The sequence below is a fragment of the Aphelocoma coerulescens genome, chromosome 21 (genome assembly GCF_041296385.1).
Source record: "Aphelocoma coerulescens isolate FSJ_1873_10779 chromosome 21, UR_Acoe_1.0, whole genome shotgun sequence".
Classification (NCBI taxonomy): domain Eukaryota; kingdom Metazoa; phylum Chordata; class Aves; order Passeriformes; family Corvidae; genus Aphelocoma; species Aphelocoma coerulescens.
This window is the reverse complement of record NC_091034.1, coordinates 4354067-4371724: the sequence shown is the minus strand read 5'-3', so window position 1 is coordinate 4371724 and position 17658 is coordinate 4354067. Positions and strand designations below refer to the sequence as shown.

The window sequence follows — 17658 nt, the reverse complement described above, 5'->3', positions numbered from 1 at the left end:
CAGTGAATGTGGCGATTAAATTGTCCCTTGCAGCTGATGTGCAGCCAGGACATTCACTTCCTGCATTGTGGGCATGCTTTACATAGTTTGGAATACATGCTTTTATCAAGCACATTTAGAAAAGAAAATGGGAACAAGGGAGGGGTGGGGGGAAGGTAAGTACCATGCTCCGCAAAAATAAATGCTTAAGTCTTATTTTGTTGTTAGCTTATTTGGGTCTTGAGGCAACCTGGGCTAGACCAGGTGTCCCTACCCATGGCAGGGCGTTGGAAGAAGATGAACTTTAATGTTCCTTCCAACCCAAACCATTCTGTGATTCTAGGATTCTATTCAAGCACAAGAACAAGTTTTTCAGCATACCCACGTTTGATAAACGTATGAAAACACTTAAAGCATTTTCCCCATTGTAATTTAAACAAAGTTGTCAATAGAGTATTTCTCTTGGGAACAGTTGCAGTTCTAACTGTCAAGTTAACTAATGTGACTTCATTTTTTTGAGTCTAAAATACCAGTTACCTAGCCCACAGACATCTTCAAACTGGTGACTGGGAATCTTAAACTCAGGTGCTAGGTGTAGCAGAGAGCACAGGCTGTGCATTATAGCACTGTAGTGTCAGCGTCTTTCTCCTTTGCTAAAACACACACTTCTAGGAAGAATGAAACCATCGACTGTAATTGAATAAAATAGGTCAGATCAGATGTTGGCTTAAAATTTTACTGCATCTTTTATATGTACTGAGAGAGTAGCAAGTGTGTAGTCCAAACAGATGATTAAAATAGGCAGACTGTGCATGGACTACTTCAAACAGCTCTAAAAGAAACTTTCATAGTATTCTTGAAACATCTTTTATGGTAATCACACTGGCATAATTGCTTCTTATCAAATTTTCCTATCTGAACTTCTTATATGGAATTTAGAAGCATAAAAGGTGGCAGAAAATTGGCAGTTCTTACAGAAACAAAGAAAAATGTTGCTATAAGCTTCTTAGAAAATTCACAATATTATCAAGACCCCTTTTTCCAGATGGAAATGACAGCCAGTCACTATTAAATGAGTTTATGATTCCATGGAATCCATCCTCGAGGTGGTACCAGGTCACTCGAACCCCGTTGTCCTCCAGCCTCTTCTTGTACAACAAGCCATCGTCCCTCATCACGTCATACTCACAGGTCAGGATGAAAGATTCTGGCAGCTGCTGAATAATTGTGTCTTCAGCCAGCAGCGGGCACAGGTTGGGCTCACAGAATCTTTTCACTTTCTCAAAAACTTCAGTTGTACAATCAAGTAGCACACGTGGTTTGTAGCCTCTGACCTTAAATTTTTCAGGGATGTTGTCTGGACTCACCCACTTCCTATAATTTAGTTTAATATCTACAGGAATATGGGAACCTTCCAAGACCTCTTCCAGATTTGTTGCATTTCCATTTAGATACTGCAACATGTAGAAAGCAGCACGTTCCCGGAATAAGAGAGGGACTCCCCGATTTTGTTGATAAGATGGCAAATTGAAGTCCAGCGCCTGAAGGCCTGGATAGATCAGGATCTGAGCACGGAGTTTGGGGAAGTCTGACCTGCCTGCCAGGGTCTGGCTCACAGCAGCTGCCAGGTTGCCCCCAGCACTGTCCCCGCAGACAATGACCCGGGCAGGATCCACGCCGTAGTGCTCCAGGTGCTGCAGGAAGTGCTGGGTGGCGTTCAGACAGTCTTCGTATGCAGCGGGGTATTTGTGCTCAGGGGCTAAACGGTACCTGGGACACAGAGACAAGTGTAAGAGAAGGAAATAGTAGTTTTGAATGTATTGCTAAAGTCCTGGTTCCTGCAACCAAGAATACCCTGATTTCTGCAGAATTTTCTTTTTCTCCACAGGATTATCATCAATAAACTGTGAGTAGGTGGTGCAGATTATTTTGTTATTATATCATCTATTTATGATGTCTCTTAGGTGTTTAACAACACAGGAGTACTCAGATGCCAACTATATGTAGGTTTCATTGACAATCATTTAGTTACTTTCTGCTTCAGTTTTTCATGGGTTGGACACAAATGATTAATGAGTTGGACACAAATGACAATACTTCTGGTTTATGTCTTTGTTACATAAAGCTATGTTATATATCCTCATAATCTGAACCATTATGCCAGTATTTTGATAACGTATTAGCTTGTCATTCACACTGTGCTTCCCTAAGCATCAAGCAGGCTTTCCTTGAGTAAGTGTTAAGGAGATCATATAGCTTACTATCTGTTTACAATCAGTTTTGAGTTTGGAATTTGAAAATATTGATTCAAAACTTCATTTTCCAACTAGATATGCCAACGTATAATTTGTGATGTAATTAGACAGTGAAAACAGCCCAAGTGAGTCTTCAGTGGCTCCAAACAACAGCAGAATGAATTTGTAAATCCCACGCTTGAGAAGTCCCACAGAGACATTTCTCTGAGGAAGATTGTTGCTATGACTGGGGAGACGGGAGGTGATATTTACACTATAGGAAATAATTTCTCAAAATCAGCATGAGGAAAGACTCACCCCACAGATACAACCACAGATTCACTTTCTCTGGCGATAAAGCGGCACAGTTTTTCGTGGGTCTCTGAAAGAGATTTGGTGGGGTTTGGGTTGGGGTGTTTTCTCTCCAGAGATGTTGTCTATTGGAGAAGTCAAAGAATTGCAAGAAGAAAATATTCTGTACTTTTCTCTGCTGCTTCCTACACAGCTCCTCAGTCCTTTTGTATCTCCTCATCTTCCTATTTCATTATTTTTTCCCCTTATATTATTGTCCTGTAAGAAAAATCATGTGATCCACAGCAGATGCCTTCTTCTGACAGCAAGAATTGCAAGATTGAAGCTGTGGTTATACTCAAAGTTTGCAACTGCTACAGATCAAGAAACAACCGACTTTACTATTTATGAAGTATGTATTTCTTTAACTAAACTATAATATTTTTTCTGTTAGATCTCTTACCAAGATTTCCGAATACCCATCCTCCTCCATGAAAAAACATAACTCCTCTCCTTTGGCTGGCAGATGGAGCCTTAGGCTGGTAAATCCTTACAGGCACTTTCTCAAACCACAGATCCTTGATGAAGAGCTTCGCGTCCGCCCCCAGAGTCTTTCTTCCTTGCATGTACCGTACAAAATTCACCTGAGTGCAGATGCCAATGTTTTCCAAAATCTTTCCCTGTTCAAAGGCAAAGAGAACAGAGAGCTCACTCGAGAGATCCTGTATTTTCCAAAGGAAACGAACTGTGTGGACAGTAAACTCACGGTGCCTAAGTCATGTATTTTTAGGGCAGTAATGAACTAAGAGAGTAGTTGTACAGGTATAGGAGACAACTGAACAAGTAACAGCAGCATCAGGAGAGGTCATGAGAGAGCTACCTGAACCAAAGAACAGAACCCCAAACAATGCAACATTAACAGACTGGTGAAATAGATCTCTCTGCTTCCTCAGCGGGTCCTTTACCTAACATGGAAAGCAAATTTGGTTTTCACTGGTTATTCTATCCTTGCCCCCCAGAAGATGTGGAAACATAGTGAAAGATGGGTCATTCTGGTGCTGATTTTCGTGGTACAGACACTTGCCCAAAGTAGAGTTGACTAATTTAAGAATATATTTGATAATAGCTTTTTGATCCGTCTCCTAAGTCTCACTGATGTGTGCCATGCACTGACAAGAAAATCCTGAGGTATTTAGTAGGAATGAACTTCTGTTTATTCTCTGTGCCACAGGGATATTCATGCCAGGCATCAGAAAATGAATACAAATCAGAGCTAGTGCTCCAACATAACTTTGTGTAAATAAAAAAAAGGCATACCCGCTGTTTTGAAATGCATTGTTCAGCCATGTCAGCCAGTACTTCGGTCCTTAGGAACATTTGGATCAAGTTCATAGCACTCAGGATTCTGTTTTGAATATTTCTTATTGGACAGCCAGATTTGCATGGATTGTCACTAGTGTCATGACTCTCAATATATTTATCCATGAAAGGCCTTTTTTTTCAGTGATTCCAGGTATTTATAATAATCTTTGTGCCTGATCTTGAGGAAAGATTTCTTGCAGAAACTAAGACTTTTTACAATGTACTGATTTTAATTGGTTATAGAAACTAGTCTCAGTGTCTCCAATTGCATACACACATGATAAAATGATTTATTCTTTTGTATTTGCTATTTTCCAAGCAGGAATGGAACAATACCAAGAACATTTTAACTTTTACATGCAACTTGTTTTTCTTTCACCCTGTGTTGTTTACATTGCAGCATACAATGCTGGTTTATGGTGGACAGTGGATTGATGATACAAAGACAACTGGCTTTTCCAGCTGCTTAAGTGATGTAATCTCAGTTTCTAATTATAACTTCTGTGCAGCCAAAGCATGAGAATATATATCTAGAATTCTTTACTATGGTCAACCATAATCTAGAATATTTCTGACAGAGAATTTTTTTCTCTTTGTTTTCCTTTTTAAACTTTAAATAGTTTGTCTTTCTTTGCAGGTATTCCATTAAATTAATTTATAAAATATATGCACAACCTCTGTTATCTCCAATCTGATGTCATGTCTCATCAGAACATCTCTCCACCTATCGCTGCGTAGAAATACCTGTGATTCAGTGAGCTCCTCCATCAGCAGAGCTCACCAGATGCTGAGTGCTGCTCTTGGAGACTGATTACCTTCCCATGCTTTTACAGACTGCTTCACCTGGAGAAGCTGGACTGGCTAGAGCCCCTTATTTCCATCAGAGAATCCTACTTAGTTGCTGCAGGAGTTACATAAATGTGCTTTGGGCAGAAGAATGCCTTCAGCTCCTCTTGGGCAATGTTACCTAATTTTGTCACTTATGTGACAGAAACTGCCCCTTCCCAAAGCCAGTTCTGAAATGCTCAGCTTCTCACTTTATATTCAAAATAAATATGGAACTTGTCATCCCCACGACCAAGAAAAACTTGGCCCAGAAGACATCTGGTATAGTCTGAACCCAGAATGGAAATATAAATGATCCAGAATGAATAAACATAATTAATCAAATCATTACTAGGTCAGCTCGAGTCAGGGCAGAAGCACAGTCAGACTTTGACACACTTGTGTTAAAGCAGCAATAGGTACTGCCTAAGACAGAGCTGGGCAGTACTGGGGTAGAGCAGTGCAGTGTCAAAAGTCTGGCAAAGTTTCTTTAGCAACACTCACCTAAATAAAACATGCAGCATGACAGCAATGCCCTGCTCTCGTCTCTGGAACATAATTCCATGCAGGCTTCTAGCATTGTACTAAGTTTAAAATCTACAGGTTCACTGTTCTTCCCCCAGAAATCACACCAGGTTCACTTACCACCACAGCTGTGCATATTAAAATTATATGAATGATTCGGAGCTTTGCAGGCTGGTTCACTCCAGGAGGAATTTCTGAGTTGGAAAAATCAAAATTAATTGCCCCCATGACCAACAATATAAATCCAGCAAGAAAACCAGCTAAGAATAACACCAGCACTGTGAGTACAACTGCCATTTTGCTGAACTGCAGTGATCTGAGATGTTTTTGATTTGATATATTTGGCTTGTTACTTCCTGATTCTTTGTTCATCTTCCTGTTCTTTGTTTGCTCCAGTAAAAACCTCTCTCCTCCCTTTTACAAATACATTAGCAGGTATCTTTCCCTCTCCCACTTTCTTTCCCCCACATTCCCATTATCTCAAAAAAGATAAGTTGGTCAAAGTCCTTGATTTGTTAACAGATCCATGCCAGCAGCATTTTGGAATTTTTGTGTGAAACCAGTGCTTAGCTGGGAGAAGAGTGTTATGAATGAACTGCATTAGTATTAAATTAGTTGGAGGTGGAAAATAGACAGAGGGCATTTGTGTGCTTTTAGTTTGTGGCATTATAAAACACCCATCTGAAGAGTTTCCTCAGGAGTGGGAACCTGCATGTGATGATTGTCACTCAAAAGGGCCAAAGGGATTGTCACCAGTGCTCTTTGGAAAGTAGCACTTAGAAAATTCTGTCATTACCCAAATCTCAGTTCTTTTTAGTATTTATGTTTTCTTCTAACAGAAGAAAATGCTTTTAAAAAGCCACAGGAGGCTGACTTTAGATTCACGATCAGGTGACCTTGTTGCAGGTAACCTTCAGTAACTCTGTGTGCACCAAGTACAGCTTAAAATGATTTAAGATAACCAGTGATTAAAGAGTTTCAAATCAAACTGCTTTATCTTGTTCTTGCTGAGGAGTAGGATTGTGCTAATGTGTACTTTAAATGATGCAGATTAATTAATATGGAATCTAAGTCTGCAACTCTTCAAATAACTAGAATGTCAGAACATTTAAATTGTAAATTCACAGGGAAAGGAAACAGGTAAAAATCTAACATTATTAGGTAGCAATGTGGGGGTGGTTTTTTGTTTGTTTTGTTTTTTGTTTAGTGTTTTTTTTTTGTTGCTGTAAAGTCAAATTATAAGTGATGGGGGGAGAGTACCATGTCATTTTAGTTAGAAAACTTTATAAAAAATTAATTTCATACTGTTTTTCTAGTGAGAAGTTGAGCGTTTTTAATAGGGCACATGGTCATCATAAAATATTCTGAAGTAGAAGGAAATCTTGTTTTAAAAATCCGCAAAAGCCCAGATTTGGAAAATCCACCAGCAAAAAACACCATCCAGCGGTGTTTGTGGACTTTCAGTTTGTATTGTGTTTTCACAGTTACGTGGTCATGTCCACTTGTTTGGTAGGTTAATTACTGAGCACAGCACAGACGTGACCAGGTCGAATTAGCAAGATTGTGGTCTTTGCCTGCCTGTGTGGTGTTGTTCCTTTCACCACAGGGGGTTCCGTTTGGTTTGTCCATCAGTAAGTGTTTAGCAAATGTAACTCTCACTCTTAGAAATATTTGCAGTGCTAGTTTTTATTTTTTTGTTGTTGAAAGCATTACAGCATCACCATAGCATTACAGTGATAATATAGATAAAATTGTGCTTCTCTGCCTTCTTTACATGATTTTCAGAACTTTTTCAACAGAGCAGAACAGGTAGCCTTGAGCATAAGATAACCTTGAAAGAAAACAAGGGCTACAGAAAAGTCTCACCTCTGCACTTCTCTAACATCCCCACACTCACCAATGTTCAGGGATTCCAGTTTGAGAATGAAGTTCCAAAATTAAACATCATTTCTCAGATCCCAAACAAAATCAAACCCACGCTAGTTCCAGTTTAGGATTTCCACTCCAGACAGGAGCCTTCCTTTTGACTTTTCTATTTCTGGAGCAGTGTAGTCTTTGTACAGACTAACCCTAGAAATTAAATTCATGGCTGCAATTTCAGTGTCTGCTGTAAGACTTCATAGAAGCGGAGTTCTCCATCTGATGCCATCAGCACCTCCTGTCTGTCTCAAGGGCCAAAGCAGACCTTGGTTGTTGTCTTCAGCATTTCTGGGCTGTTGAAGAATCTTCAGGGATATTCTTGTCTCTTGCCTTCAGTGGGTCCCAGCCATGCAAAGATACTGGAATTGCTATAGTTTCAGTGAAACAGGATGTGCTAGGTCCTTGCCTTTGCATCTAGTTCTTATTGGTGTGTTTTTACAAGAATATTTTCTAGAGTGGTAGCACTTTAAATAATCTTAACATTTGTTTGAGAGTCGCTATGAAGCAGAAATCAGAAACCACATAATGCAGTCAAAATCCGAACCATAAATCAAAAATGTTTACATTCCTTGCCAAGTATAAATTCATCAATGATACGGCATGACTTGCATCTTTCTTCTGAAAAATACTTCTATAAACTGTTTATATAATTCACAATACTATCCATTATCTTATTTCCAGATAAAAAGGAAAAAATCCCATAGCCAAAAAAGGCTAAAATTCCATGGAAGCCATTCTCGCTATGATACCAGGTAACTGGAACACCATTGTCCTCTAGTCTCTTCTTGTATAACAGACCATCATCCCTCAACACATCAAACTCACAGGTCACAATGTAGGACTCGGGGAGCTGGCAAATAATGGAATCTTCAGCTAAAAGTGGGGAAAATGTTATTCCTAAAATTTCTTTGACAGCTTCATGGACTTCAGGTTTATATGATGCGGGTTTCGGTGGTATGTAGCCTCTAATCTTAAATTCTTCAGGAATAAGGTCAGCACTTACCCAGTTTTTATATTTTTGTCTCATACTCTCAGGAACATGGCAGTTTTGTAAAACATCTTTCCATACTGTGGGTTTTCTGTTAAGGTAACGAAAACAGAAGTAGATAACCATCTTCCGGGGCAACATGGGGACGGAAGCATTCTGCTGGTAGGAGGGCAAATGGAAATCCAGCCCCTGGAGTCCTGGGTAAAGTAGGACCTGAGCACGTACTTTTGGCAGATCTCTATCATTGAGCAGTATTTGGCAAATAACTGTAGCAAAATTAGCTCCACAGCTGTCACCACTAATGATGATGAGACCAGGATCCACGTGATACTCTTCTAAATTCCTCATGAAGTATAAGGTGGCATTGAGACAGTCAAAATATTGCCCTGGGTATGGGTGTTCAGGAGCCAGACGGTATCTGAAATGTCAAATACTGTGCTTATTGTCAGTGGAGTTATAAACATTCAATTTCTGTTGTTTGCAGTTGCTGTGGTAGTTATATAGAGTTTATTTTCTTTATTTTAAAGATTATATTTGGGTTTAAATAGTGTAGATTGGAAAGCCAAACTAGTGATGCTACAGCTATTTTAGAATACTTTGCCTAAAAGCACATTTCTAAATTAAATGAAAGGTTTAAGTGAAAAATAGGTATACGATCTAAAATAGTAAATATTTTCAGCATATTTTTCATAAGAGTTTCAACTGAGAGCTGTATTCCCATAAACACTTTTATGGAAAAATAGCACTTACCCAACAGATACAACCACTGAGTTGCATTTTTTGGCCATATAGCGGCATATTCTTTCAAAGGCTCCTAAAGAGAAAGTTTATCAGAAATGATGATTTGAAAATCAAATATCCTTTTGAAATTAAAATACAGATCCCTGAACATACACTGTGGAAGGCCCTGCAACATGAGACCGATAGGGACCTCGTGTTATGGAATGTGGTCTTTACACATTAACACATTTTCTGTTGGTCAGTGGCTCTCAGGGCATCACACAAGCACGTAAGGATAGTGATACCAAGGAAACCCAGAAATCTGTCTGGGTTGGTCTCACATCTCACCTGGTGGTCAACAAAAGGTGTCTGAGGAGAGTGTAAGCTGGGGACAAGCAGGAATTAGGAGCATACAGGAATTTGAGTTCAGGGTGGTCCTTTGAGACAGAAGCTGTCTTTATACCTAATGCCCTTGATTAGTATTTCTTCTGTGAATTAACCAAACCACTTCTTAAGCCCATGATTTTAACCTTAACCATCACAACTTTGTGCAGGGAGGAGTTCTCTCACTTGCTTATAAAGAGTAATTTCTAGTTCCTCCTTTTGTACCTGGCATTCACTGGTTCCACATGGTGACATTGACTCTGGTACTGTAAGAAATGGTGGATAAATCCTTCCCTGTTTAACTTCTCTTGCTTCTCATGATTTTGTAGTCACTTGGTGTATCTGTCTTTATGCATTTTTGCAGCCTGAAGAGTGATAGTCCATTCACATATTCTCTGCATAGAGACACTTTTCTTACCTAGGCAGCCTCTCCAAGTATTTCCAGTACTGCTCTATCCTTTTTGAGCAGTGGGAACCAGAACTATAAGCACTACACTATATTTAGATACACCATGGATTTATTACAGTGGCATAAAGAAGTTTCCTGTTTTGTCTTTCCTTTCCTACTAATAGTTGCTAGCATTTTAGTTGCTTTTTGACTGCTACTGTGCAGTATGTCAGCATTTTCAGGCAACTTCCTACCATAATGCCAAGACCTCCTTCCTGCAAGATCTTCTTCCTGCTTCTGCTTGGAGCCCATTGCTTCATTTATAACGTCAGGATGCTCTGTTCATCTGTTTGACTTCTCTACGTGCCATTTCACCTGTCATTTTATTGCCTGATCCTCTGCTGTCATAAAGACATTCTGCAGTTTTTCAGCCATCCATTTATGACCCTCAGCGGACTTAATACCACATCAGCTTGCACCATCTTTTGTGTGTTTGAATAAATTGATTAGCACTGGCCCCAGCACAGATCACCTTATGGGAATCTCACAGGACCTTCCCATAACCCATATTTTTTCTGTCTTTCAATCAGCTTTTATCCAAATGAAAGACCTTCCCTCTTATGCCATGGGTGTGTAGCCTCTTTAAGAAACTCTTCTGGAAATCAAAGTGGGTTTTAGCAACTCAGTCTCCTTTATTCATGTATTTCCTGACTTAAAAAGCTTGAAGTGATCAAACTGGTAAAGAGTGGGCTTAGATTAGATATTAGGAAGAAATTCTTCCCTGTGAGCATTGTGGGGCCCTGGCAGGATGACAGGATGTCCAGAGAAGCTATGGCTGCCCCATCTCTGGAAATGTCCAAGGCCAGGTAGGACAGGGCTTGGAGCAACCTGAGATAGCAGAAGGTGCCCCTGCCCATGGTGGGGACTTGTAATGAGAATGAGACTTAAGGTCCCTTCCTACCCCAACTATTCAATGTTTCTGGGATTTGTGAAGCATGATAAGTAATTTGAGGAATAAGTGATAGTTATCTGTCCACTGATTCTCTTCATTGTAGCATCTGCTAATTTGCTGGTTGCAGACTTCAGGCTTCCTAGGCTGGAGATTCCCCAAGTCCTTCTGAAAGCTTGTCATCATGTTGATTGCTTTCCTGTTATCAAACACCAAAAGGAATTGAAGCCAAAGGTCAGGTCCCACTCTCTGTGTACAGGTATGGCTGTTACATCAAGCCATGCCATGTAAACAGGGACTCATTGTGCAACTTGTGGTGTGGTTTTTTCTTCCAGTGAGAGGAATTCACCTGTCACTTAGATCACAGAGTGTCATCCCTGGAGTCCTCACAGCCACCCAGACTAGCTCTAGATGTGAGCCTGACACTGCACCCAGACTCCCGTGCTCTGAGTACAGCAGAGTAAGTTATTTGTGCCCCAGTGCAGAGGGGAACCTGTGGCACAGGATCCTGCATGGTTCCTGCATGGGGCTGAAGGATGCCAGGAAACTGAAGTCTGCCCAGTATAGTGCAAACCTACACTTTGAAACAGTAAAGGATTCAAACCCCTCAAACTGCCCTGCCTGACCCCTGGAATGAAGTCCATATTTCCATGTTAGGGGCCTTGGCTTGCAGAGAAGGCACTCAGAGCTTTGGCTGCTCAGAAGGAGATCCAGAGCAGTCAGGAGGCAGAGTTCCCAGTTGCTGAGACAAGGGTTGTCTCCCTTTCTGAAAAAGAAATCAAGTATCCTGTTCCATGTCATCACAAGAATCAAACTTCCCCAAATTGCTCCTTCGTTATTTGTATTTTCCTTCATTTGGATTCCTTGAATGGGAATTTATTTACAGATTTTTTTTTAATGTATTCTTTAAATTCTTCCTGGGACCCTATTATATCTTTCATGTAAGATAGAGTAGTCTTAGTAGAGCAGAGTCCCTCACTGAGAGCTGAGAGCAGGGTGAGGGATTTCTGGATCACAGGTCTCTAGCCCAAAGGAAGCAGAGATGTGACTCCCTTTAACAGAAGACTATTCATTCCACAAATACTTTCTGGTTAGCGCTGCGATTGCCAAGACTGGTGACACTGGGAAGGACAGGGCAGACACTGACTGACACATGCCTGAAGGCAAAAATGTAAAGACTTGGATTTGACTTGAAAAATAAAACTTGCCCATTGCTTACTAATGCTCCCAAATGTGCCGGCACCTCCGTGAAAATACAGAATTCCTCTTCTTTTGCCAGTAGGTGGGCTTTTGGGCTGATAAATCCTCAATGGTACCTCATATACTGTGAGATCTTTGATAAGCAGTTTGTAATCTCTCCATGGGGGTATCCCATCGAGTGCTACTCGCAGTATAGTTAAATCATTGCAGATCCCCAGCTTCTCCAAAATCTTTCCCTGTTGAAAAGAAAGAATTTGGAAGAAGAGGAGTAATGTTGGCTTGTTCCTGAACAGACAGCATTATTCTATGTACATGCAGTTCACTATGTACAGGATACATCTAGGTATTTGTTTTAAATTCTCAAGTGAAACAGTTTCCCAGCATAAAGTGGCTGCAGTTTGAAGAATCTAAAGAAGCTTTTAAGATTAGTCATATCAATTTTATGTTCATTTAACATGTTTTGCGTTCATATATATCAATGCTTACAGGTTTCAGGAGTGTGAATTGCTTTGTTCTTTTTTTTTTTTTTCCCTTAAGCCATTATCCTCCAGCTCCCAAATGTCCTACCCAAGGAAAAATAAAATCCCCAGGTTAAGAAATTTAACTTACTGTGACCATGGCTGTAATCATCAAAGAGTAGAAAAAACGAAGCTTTAGAGGTTGCTCAATTCCAGGTGGCAGTTCTGAGTCGAAAAAACCATATAATACAACCCCCAAAAACAATGCTGGTATTAAAACAGGAGAAATAAAAAACATTCCTATAATTGCTAAAGTTGTATAAACACGTGCCATTTCACTTCAGTGGGAATGAATGCTATAAACCCAGTGCTGTGTTAAGCCTTGTTTTCAAGTGCATCTGAGGTGTCTTCACAGGAGAATGAGTGCTCAGTTTATATGCAGAAATTAAATGTTTATTAATGTTGCAATGCAATGTAATGCAATTTTCTCCACCCTTCTTTTGACAATGATATTATTGGCAACACTTCTTTATGCTTTCTTGGTATCCTTTACAAAAGGTGGGATTCAAAGTATATGGAATTGATTGATACTATGAACGCTTTGCTAACAAGGAGAAACTATTATTCAGAGGGGCCCTGATTTGTAGATGGTCTTTTTGGTTTGTAGTGGATTCATTTTGGATGGACATTCCTGTTGCAGTGTTAAATTTTAGTGACATGAGGCTACTTGCATTTGTCATCAAGGTATAGATACACTTCTCTGAGAAGAAAAATACTCAAATCAAAATACTCTTGTTTATAGGAGAATGCACTAACATATTCATGCTTTAATTTTGCTTTAAATAAGAGCATATTTGCTCAGTGTTTAAAATCAGTGCAAGCCTTAATGTATATGAAGGTCTCTCCAGACACATGGGGGTGTGTTTGTAGATTCAAGCCACTGTTGTTTCTGCTGAAAGCTTTTTACTAATTAACCCTCAGTGTTTCATATTCACTGTTATTCTTGTTTGCAGTTCAATGTAGAGGCATAATGAATACATATGTATTGGTGAAGGATGGTTAACAGTTGGTGGCAGTTGTTTGGTGAAGTAATTTTTCTGGTTTGTGTTCTTCTTACTTAGAATTATGTTTTCTACACAATTTAAAATTTACAGGTCCCAAACCTTTTTTTGTGCCTTGGCTTTTAAACTGGAATTCCCATCTGAAAACTGAATTAGTCCTTAGTTTCATTAGCATACTATTTAAATCAAAACAACACTCACAGCTGATTTGCACAACATTGGCTTGCGAAGGTAAGAGTGTGTGGGATGAAGCAGTGCTGTAAATTTATGCCAAGGTTTGTGAAATAGGGAGGTCATCAGAGCCTTTTCTGTGCTGAGATTGGCTGATTTGGAGCCTTTCCTTTCCACAGGGCACAGATTAAGGATATAGGTAGTTAAAATGTTAGACTGTAGAGTATTGAAGCCAAACCCAGATGCCCGTGGCCAGTGCTCAGCCTGTCCTAAGCTCATCAGATGTTCTCCACAGGGCTCTGCAGTGCAATTGGGGCAGCCCAGTGGTGCTTGTGGTTATTTGCTTTAGAAATGGTTTCTCCGTAGTGTGATATTACAGCACAGCCTGCAGGGGTTTGGATTTGTTTTGCCATATATTCCTGTAAGAATAGCACAGTTTTACTGTTTATTTCTGATGTCTGTGTCATCAGTCCAAATATCCTGAAATAAATTCCCACATGGAGATCAGCTCTGAATATTGTATTTCAGCATTGTTGATGATTTCTTATATTTGAATCCTCAGAGGAGGCAATTTCTGTGCTTTCAAAAGAATCTTTAATCAAGAATAAAAAATTCCTACTTCAGTGGCAGTAAATGAAACTTTTAAAGGTGACCAAAGGCAATTAAACACCTACTGTTTATATGATCAGATTATGAAAGCCTTATACCAAAGAGCACGTGTCTGTCTGCTGTTAGCTCTTGCTGACACCATTTTGACACAAGACTTCTTCTCCTATTCAGTGAGTCAATAATTAATCAGCTTTAATTAAAACCAAAACACCTCACACATGCCACCTCTGTTTTGAAACCTTGATGAATCTGATAGAGTGGAAGGAAGATTGCTTTACTGTCTTTTTATTTAAAAATAAATTTACAAAGGGACAGTTTGGGGTTTTTGTTTGTTTTCTTTTTGATGTTATGCCCTGGCAGTTGTCTATAAAATCTGTTGTACACTCATGACAATCTGAACAAAAATCTTTCATTTCTGCATTACAGCCTTTCTGTTGTTAAAGAAATGTTGGTGAAGTGATGTTTCAAAATAATACCTTAATGTTTTACTCTTAATCTCTTAATATGTTACTCTTAGAGCATCTGCATGTGGATTTAGAGCATGTTCTATCTCTGTGCTGTTTGCACCTGAGTCCTCCTTGTCCTGTTAACACAATGTCCATGTTCTTCCAGAATCAAGCAAATCCCATGGTCTGAGAGCTGCTTGATCCTTCTGAGGATGCTTATATTGACAACTGTGTGATGATGCTTGGTGCCTTATATTCCATATATTTCAGGTATTTCCAGTCTGGCCAGCCATTCCTGTACCCACAGGATGGGTAGGAATATCTATGGTCACTGTCTGGTTCTCAAGTTGTTACAAAACAGTCAGTAAAGTTTTCAGTGGGTTTTTTTTCCCAGTTGTTTTCGAGGTGCTAAATTGTCAAAAGAATCTTTTATTTCCTTTCAATCCACTGCAGGAAGTGAGTGCCTTGTATCTTTGCAAACACAAAGGCTTCTTCTCTTTCTGGCAGTAGAGACATAGTTCTTTAAATGGTGGGTGTTTGATGTGTTTTGCTATAGCCATATTTTTATTTTTCAGCAAACTCATCCCCAAACCCCAGCTTCCACAAAGTCTTTACCTATTGATGAGAACAGCCTTGCACTAAGTAAAGGTTGATGAGATTCCGCTAAACCAGAGAAAATGAACACAGTCTGGAGTTTGACATTGTAATGAGAATTATGAATCTCATGTGGTTCTTTATTGTTATAAAACAGCTACTCGGAGATCACAAATTGATGCTTTATTCATTGAACTTGGTGTTGCTGGAGTTTAATGTTAATGAAGCACTTGATGAGTACAGAATCAAAAATAGTTGGGTAAATTCTTCCCATTTTCTCATCAGCAAGCCTCCATTTATGCATTCTAAAATTCATTCTCTTCTTGATTTTTTGGCATATTTCTAATAGTTATAGTAATGATGGGAAGGGGAAGTACAATAACAATACCTACCTAAGGAAATGTGGTATTTGCAGGTTTTCACGAGACTCAGTCTTGTGGGTTTTCTAAAGCTTCTGTAGCTGTGGAATCCCACAAAGCTTTGTAGGCTGAGAATGTGTAAAACTCATCAACTTCCCCTTAATTATTAGCAGAAGAGGCAGGAGCTGAGAAACCCAATGCTACGCAAGGCAGGAGGGTCAGGGGAGTTGGTGCTAATAAATTCTGTGACTGTCATGAGTTACTGGTTTTCCTGCAAAGTCTTTCTCTAAAACATTGCAACACATTTCACTTGTGATTGCAGACTGTTGCCACCACAGTTAACCTGGAGTCAGCTGACTATTGCAGAGCTACTCTGTGTAACACAAGAAATCCTATGATGAGCAACTAAAGCGTGGTAAAGTAATCAGCTGTGATGACTGAGGTATTGACTCCAGCAGGTATAGCCAGGAAACAGAAAACAGGAAAAAAGAATGTATTCCAAAGAAAATTTAAACCCAGAAATAATAGCTTCTGGTAGAGTTCTTTAGTTTTTTAATGTTCATTTCAAAATGAAACACTCTGGTAAATATAATTTGCCTTGCTTTTTAAAATTATTCTTATTTTCTCTAGGTAATTTAGCAGAACAATTAGAATCTGTAGAGTAATTTAACTGACTTTGTTTTTACCAAGGGGAGCATGGGAGGAACTTGCCACCCTTCACATTTCTTCGTTTTATGTTAACAACTGATTGAAAGTATCTCAGAGCTCTTCATATCTGTAAGTCTGAGTCTTCTGATCTGTGAGATAGATTTAATATGCCCTTCACAGTGACAGTAAGAAGCTTTGAGAAATTACACCTTAGTACATGCTCTACCATACTGGTTTTTAAAGGTGCTGTGTATTTGCTTCATCTACCTCTGCATTTAGGCTGCCTCCTACCTACCTTTCAGTGTCCTCCCTTTTTGTTATCTCCATCTCCCCACCCAAACAAGCAGCCACTTCCTGTATGTTTTGCTCTTACGACAGAAAGCCACCCTCCATTTAGTCTGCCATAAATCTTTATTTTAGCCTTTCCTTTCTTCCTCTTCTTCTTTGAAGTCTTTCCCTTCCAAATGACTCCTAGGCTAAGCAGCTGCTAACAAATTCTGGAGTAAAAAGCTGTACTGTACTAAAAAGAAAAAAAAGACAGATGTTATGTATTAGCATTCAGTGATGGCAATTAAGGTCTTGTGTTGTGCAGTTCAGGGCAGGTACATTTTTTAAATGCTCATTCAACTGGAGGACTTTGTTAAGTAGCATTTGAAAATGTGGGTGGATTGTTGGGTGTCTGTGTCTCTGCTGCTGTGCAGTTCTGTTCCTCAGAGTGAATGAATTCTGCTCCATACATATGGATTCCAAAGAGCTGCTCTGGAACATCCACATGGGATTTCATGGCAGGTCATCACGCCAAAATGAATCTTACTAAATCAGAAGTTGCTTGAATGTAAATATAACAACTGCGACTGCCAGGTTTGTCTAAATCTCAGTACTCCAAATATTCAGGTCAGCAGTGTCTTCACTCTCACAGGAATCAGCAAACATAGTGAATAACTGAGACAAGGAAGACAGCAATAAAAACAGCCAGAGTTTGCAGGATTGCCCCTGAGCAGTACAGAGAATGGGCATCATAGGCAGAGAATAGTGTTAAGTGCTTTTAAATAAATAACATTATTTATAAATAATAGAGCTAGTAAATTTGGAATGTTTTCTAATTGCCTGTTTATTTTAAAAACGCTATGGTATGTGAGTTGTAACTAAAGTGGTACAAAGAGGTGATGTGAAGACAGCAAAGCAGAGGATAATTGAAGTTATAAACTTCTGTAATACACCACACCAAACTTGATTGGTCAGAACAGGTAATCTAAAGTTGTTATGGCTTAAAAAGTGCTCTGTTATTAAACAGCTTCAAGCTATGAAGGTTCAGTAAAATATTGAAATCAAACCACAGTTTGACCTTTGGTAATGTGTTTCAGGTACTCACATTGTGTGCCCAGAGCAGAGAGGTTTGCCAGGTTATTACAGACTCAGCTGGTGCTGACATCTGGTGATGGAACGATGCAGGGCAGTTTCCTTTCCCTTCCTTCATTTTCTTCAACTTCTTCCTGTCACACAGAGCTGTTCAAAGAGTCTCAAGCCCTCCCAGCTGCACTGAGCTT

At 39.5% G+C, this 17658-nt stretch overlaps 2 protein-coding genes across 2 annotated transcripts; both read right to left on the bottom strand.

Annotated features, from left to right (window-relative positions):
* Window positions 1-734: 734 nt before the first annotated feature.
* LOC138121398 (arylacetamide deacetylase-like 4) lies at window positions 735-5513 on the bottom strand. The gene is made up of 4 exons (XM_069034869.1): window positions 5337-5513; window positions 2968-3184; window positions 2532-2595; window positions 735-1749 (listed from the first exon to the last, which is right to left on the bottom strand). The coding sequence occupies exons 1-4, from the start codon at window positions 5511-5513 to the stop codon at window positions 975-977; spliced, it is 1233 nt and encodes a 410-aa protein (XP_068890970.1). The 3' UTR covers window positions 735-974.
* Window positions 5514-7767: 2254 nt separating this feature from the next.
* On the bottom strand, window positions 7768-12557 carry LOC138121459 (arylacetamide deacetylase-like 4). The gene is made up of 4 exons (XM_069034993.1): window positions 12375-12557; window positions 11785-12001; window positions 8875-8938; window positions 7768-8542 (listed from the first exon to the last, which is right to left on the bottom strand). Exons 1-4 carry the CDS (start codon window positions 12555-12557, stop codon window positions 7768-7770), a joined length of 1239 nt encoding a protein of 412 aa, XP_068891094.1.
* Window positions 12558-17658: the final 5101 nt, after the last annotated feature.

Excerpts from the sequence above, each read along its gene's own strand:
- LOC138121398 (XM_069034869.1), bottom strand. The coding sequence starts at position 5,513 with ATGGCAGTTGTACTCACAGTGCTGGTGTTATTCTTAGCTGGTTTTCTT. Across the intron at positions 3,185-5,336 it reads TAATATGCACAGCTGTGGTG|GGAAAGATTTTGGAAAACAT; the intron begins GTAAGTGAACCT and ends GCCTTTGAACAG. Across the intron at positions 2,596-2,967 it reads ATGGGTATTCGGAAATCTTG|AGACCCACGAAAAACTGTGC; the intron begins GTAAGAGATCTA and ends AATCTCTTTCAG.
- LOC138121459 (XM_069034993.1), bottom strand. The coding sequence starts at position 12,557 with ATGGCACGTGTTTATACAACTTTAGCAATTATAGGAATGTTTTTTATT. Across the intron at positions 8,939-11,784 it reads CGGCACATTTGGGAGCATTA|GAGCCTTTGAAAGAATATGC; the intron begins GTAAGCAATGGG and ends CTTTCTCTTTAG. Across the intron at positions 8,543-8,874 it reads TCAGTGGTTGTATCTGTTGG|ATACCGTCTGGCTCCTGAAC; the intron begins GTAAGTGCTATT and ends TTGACATTTCAG.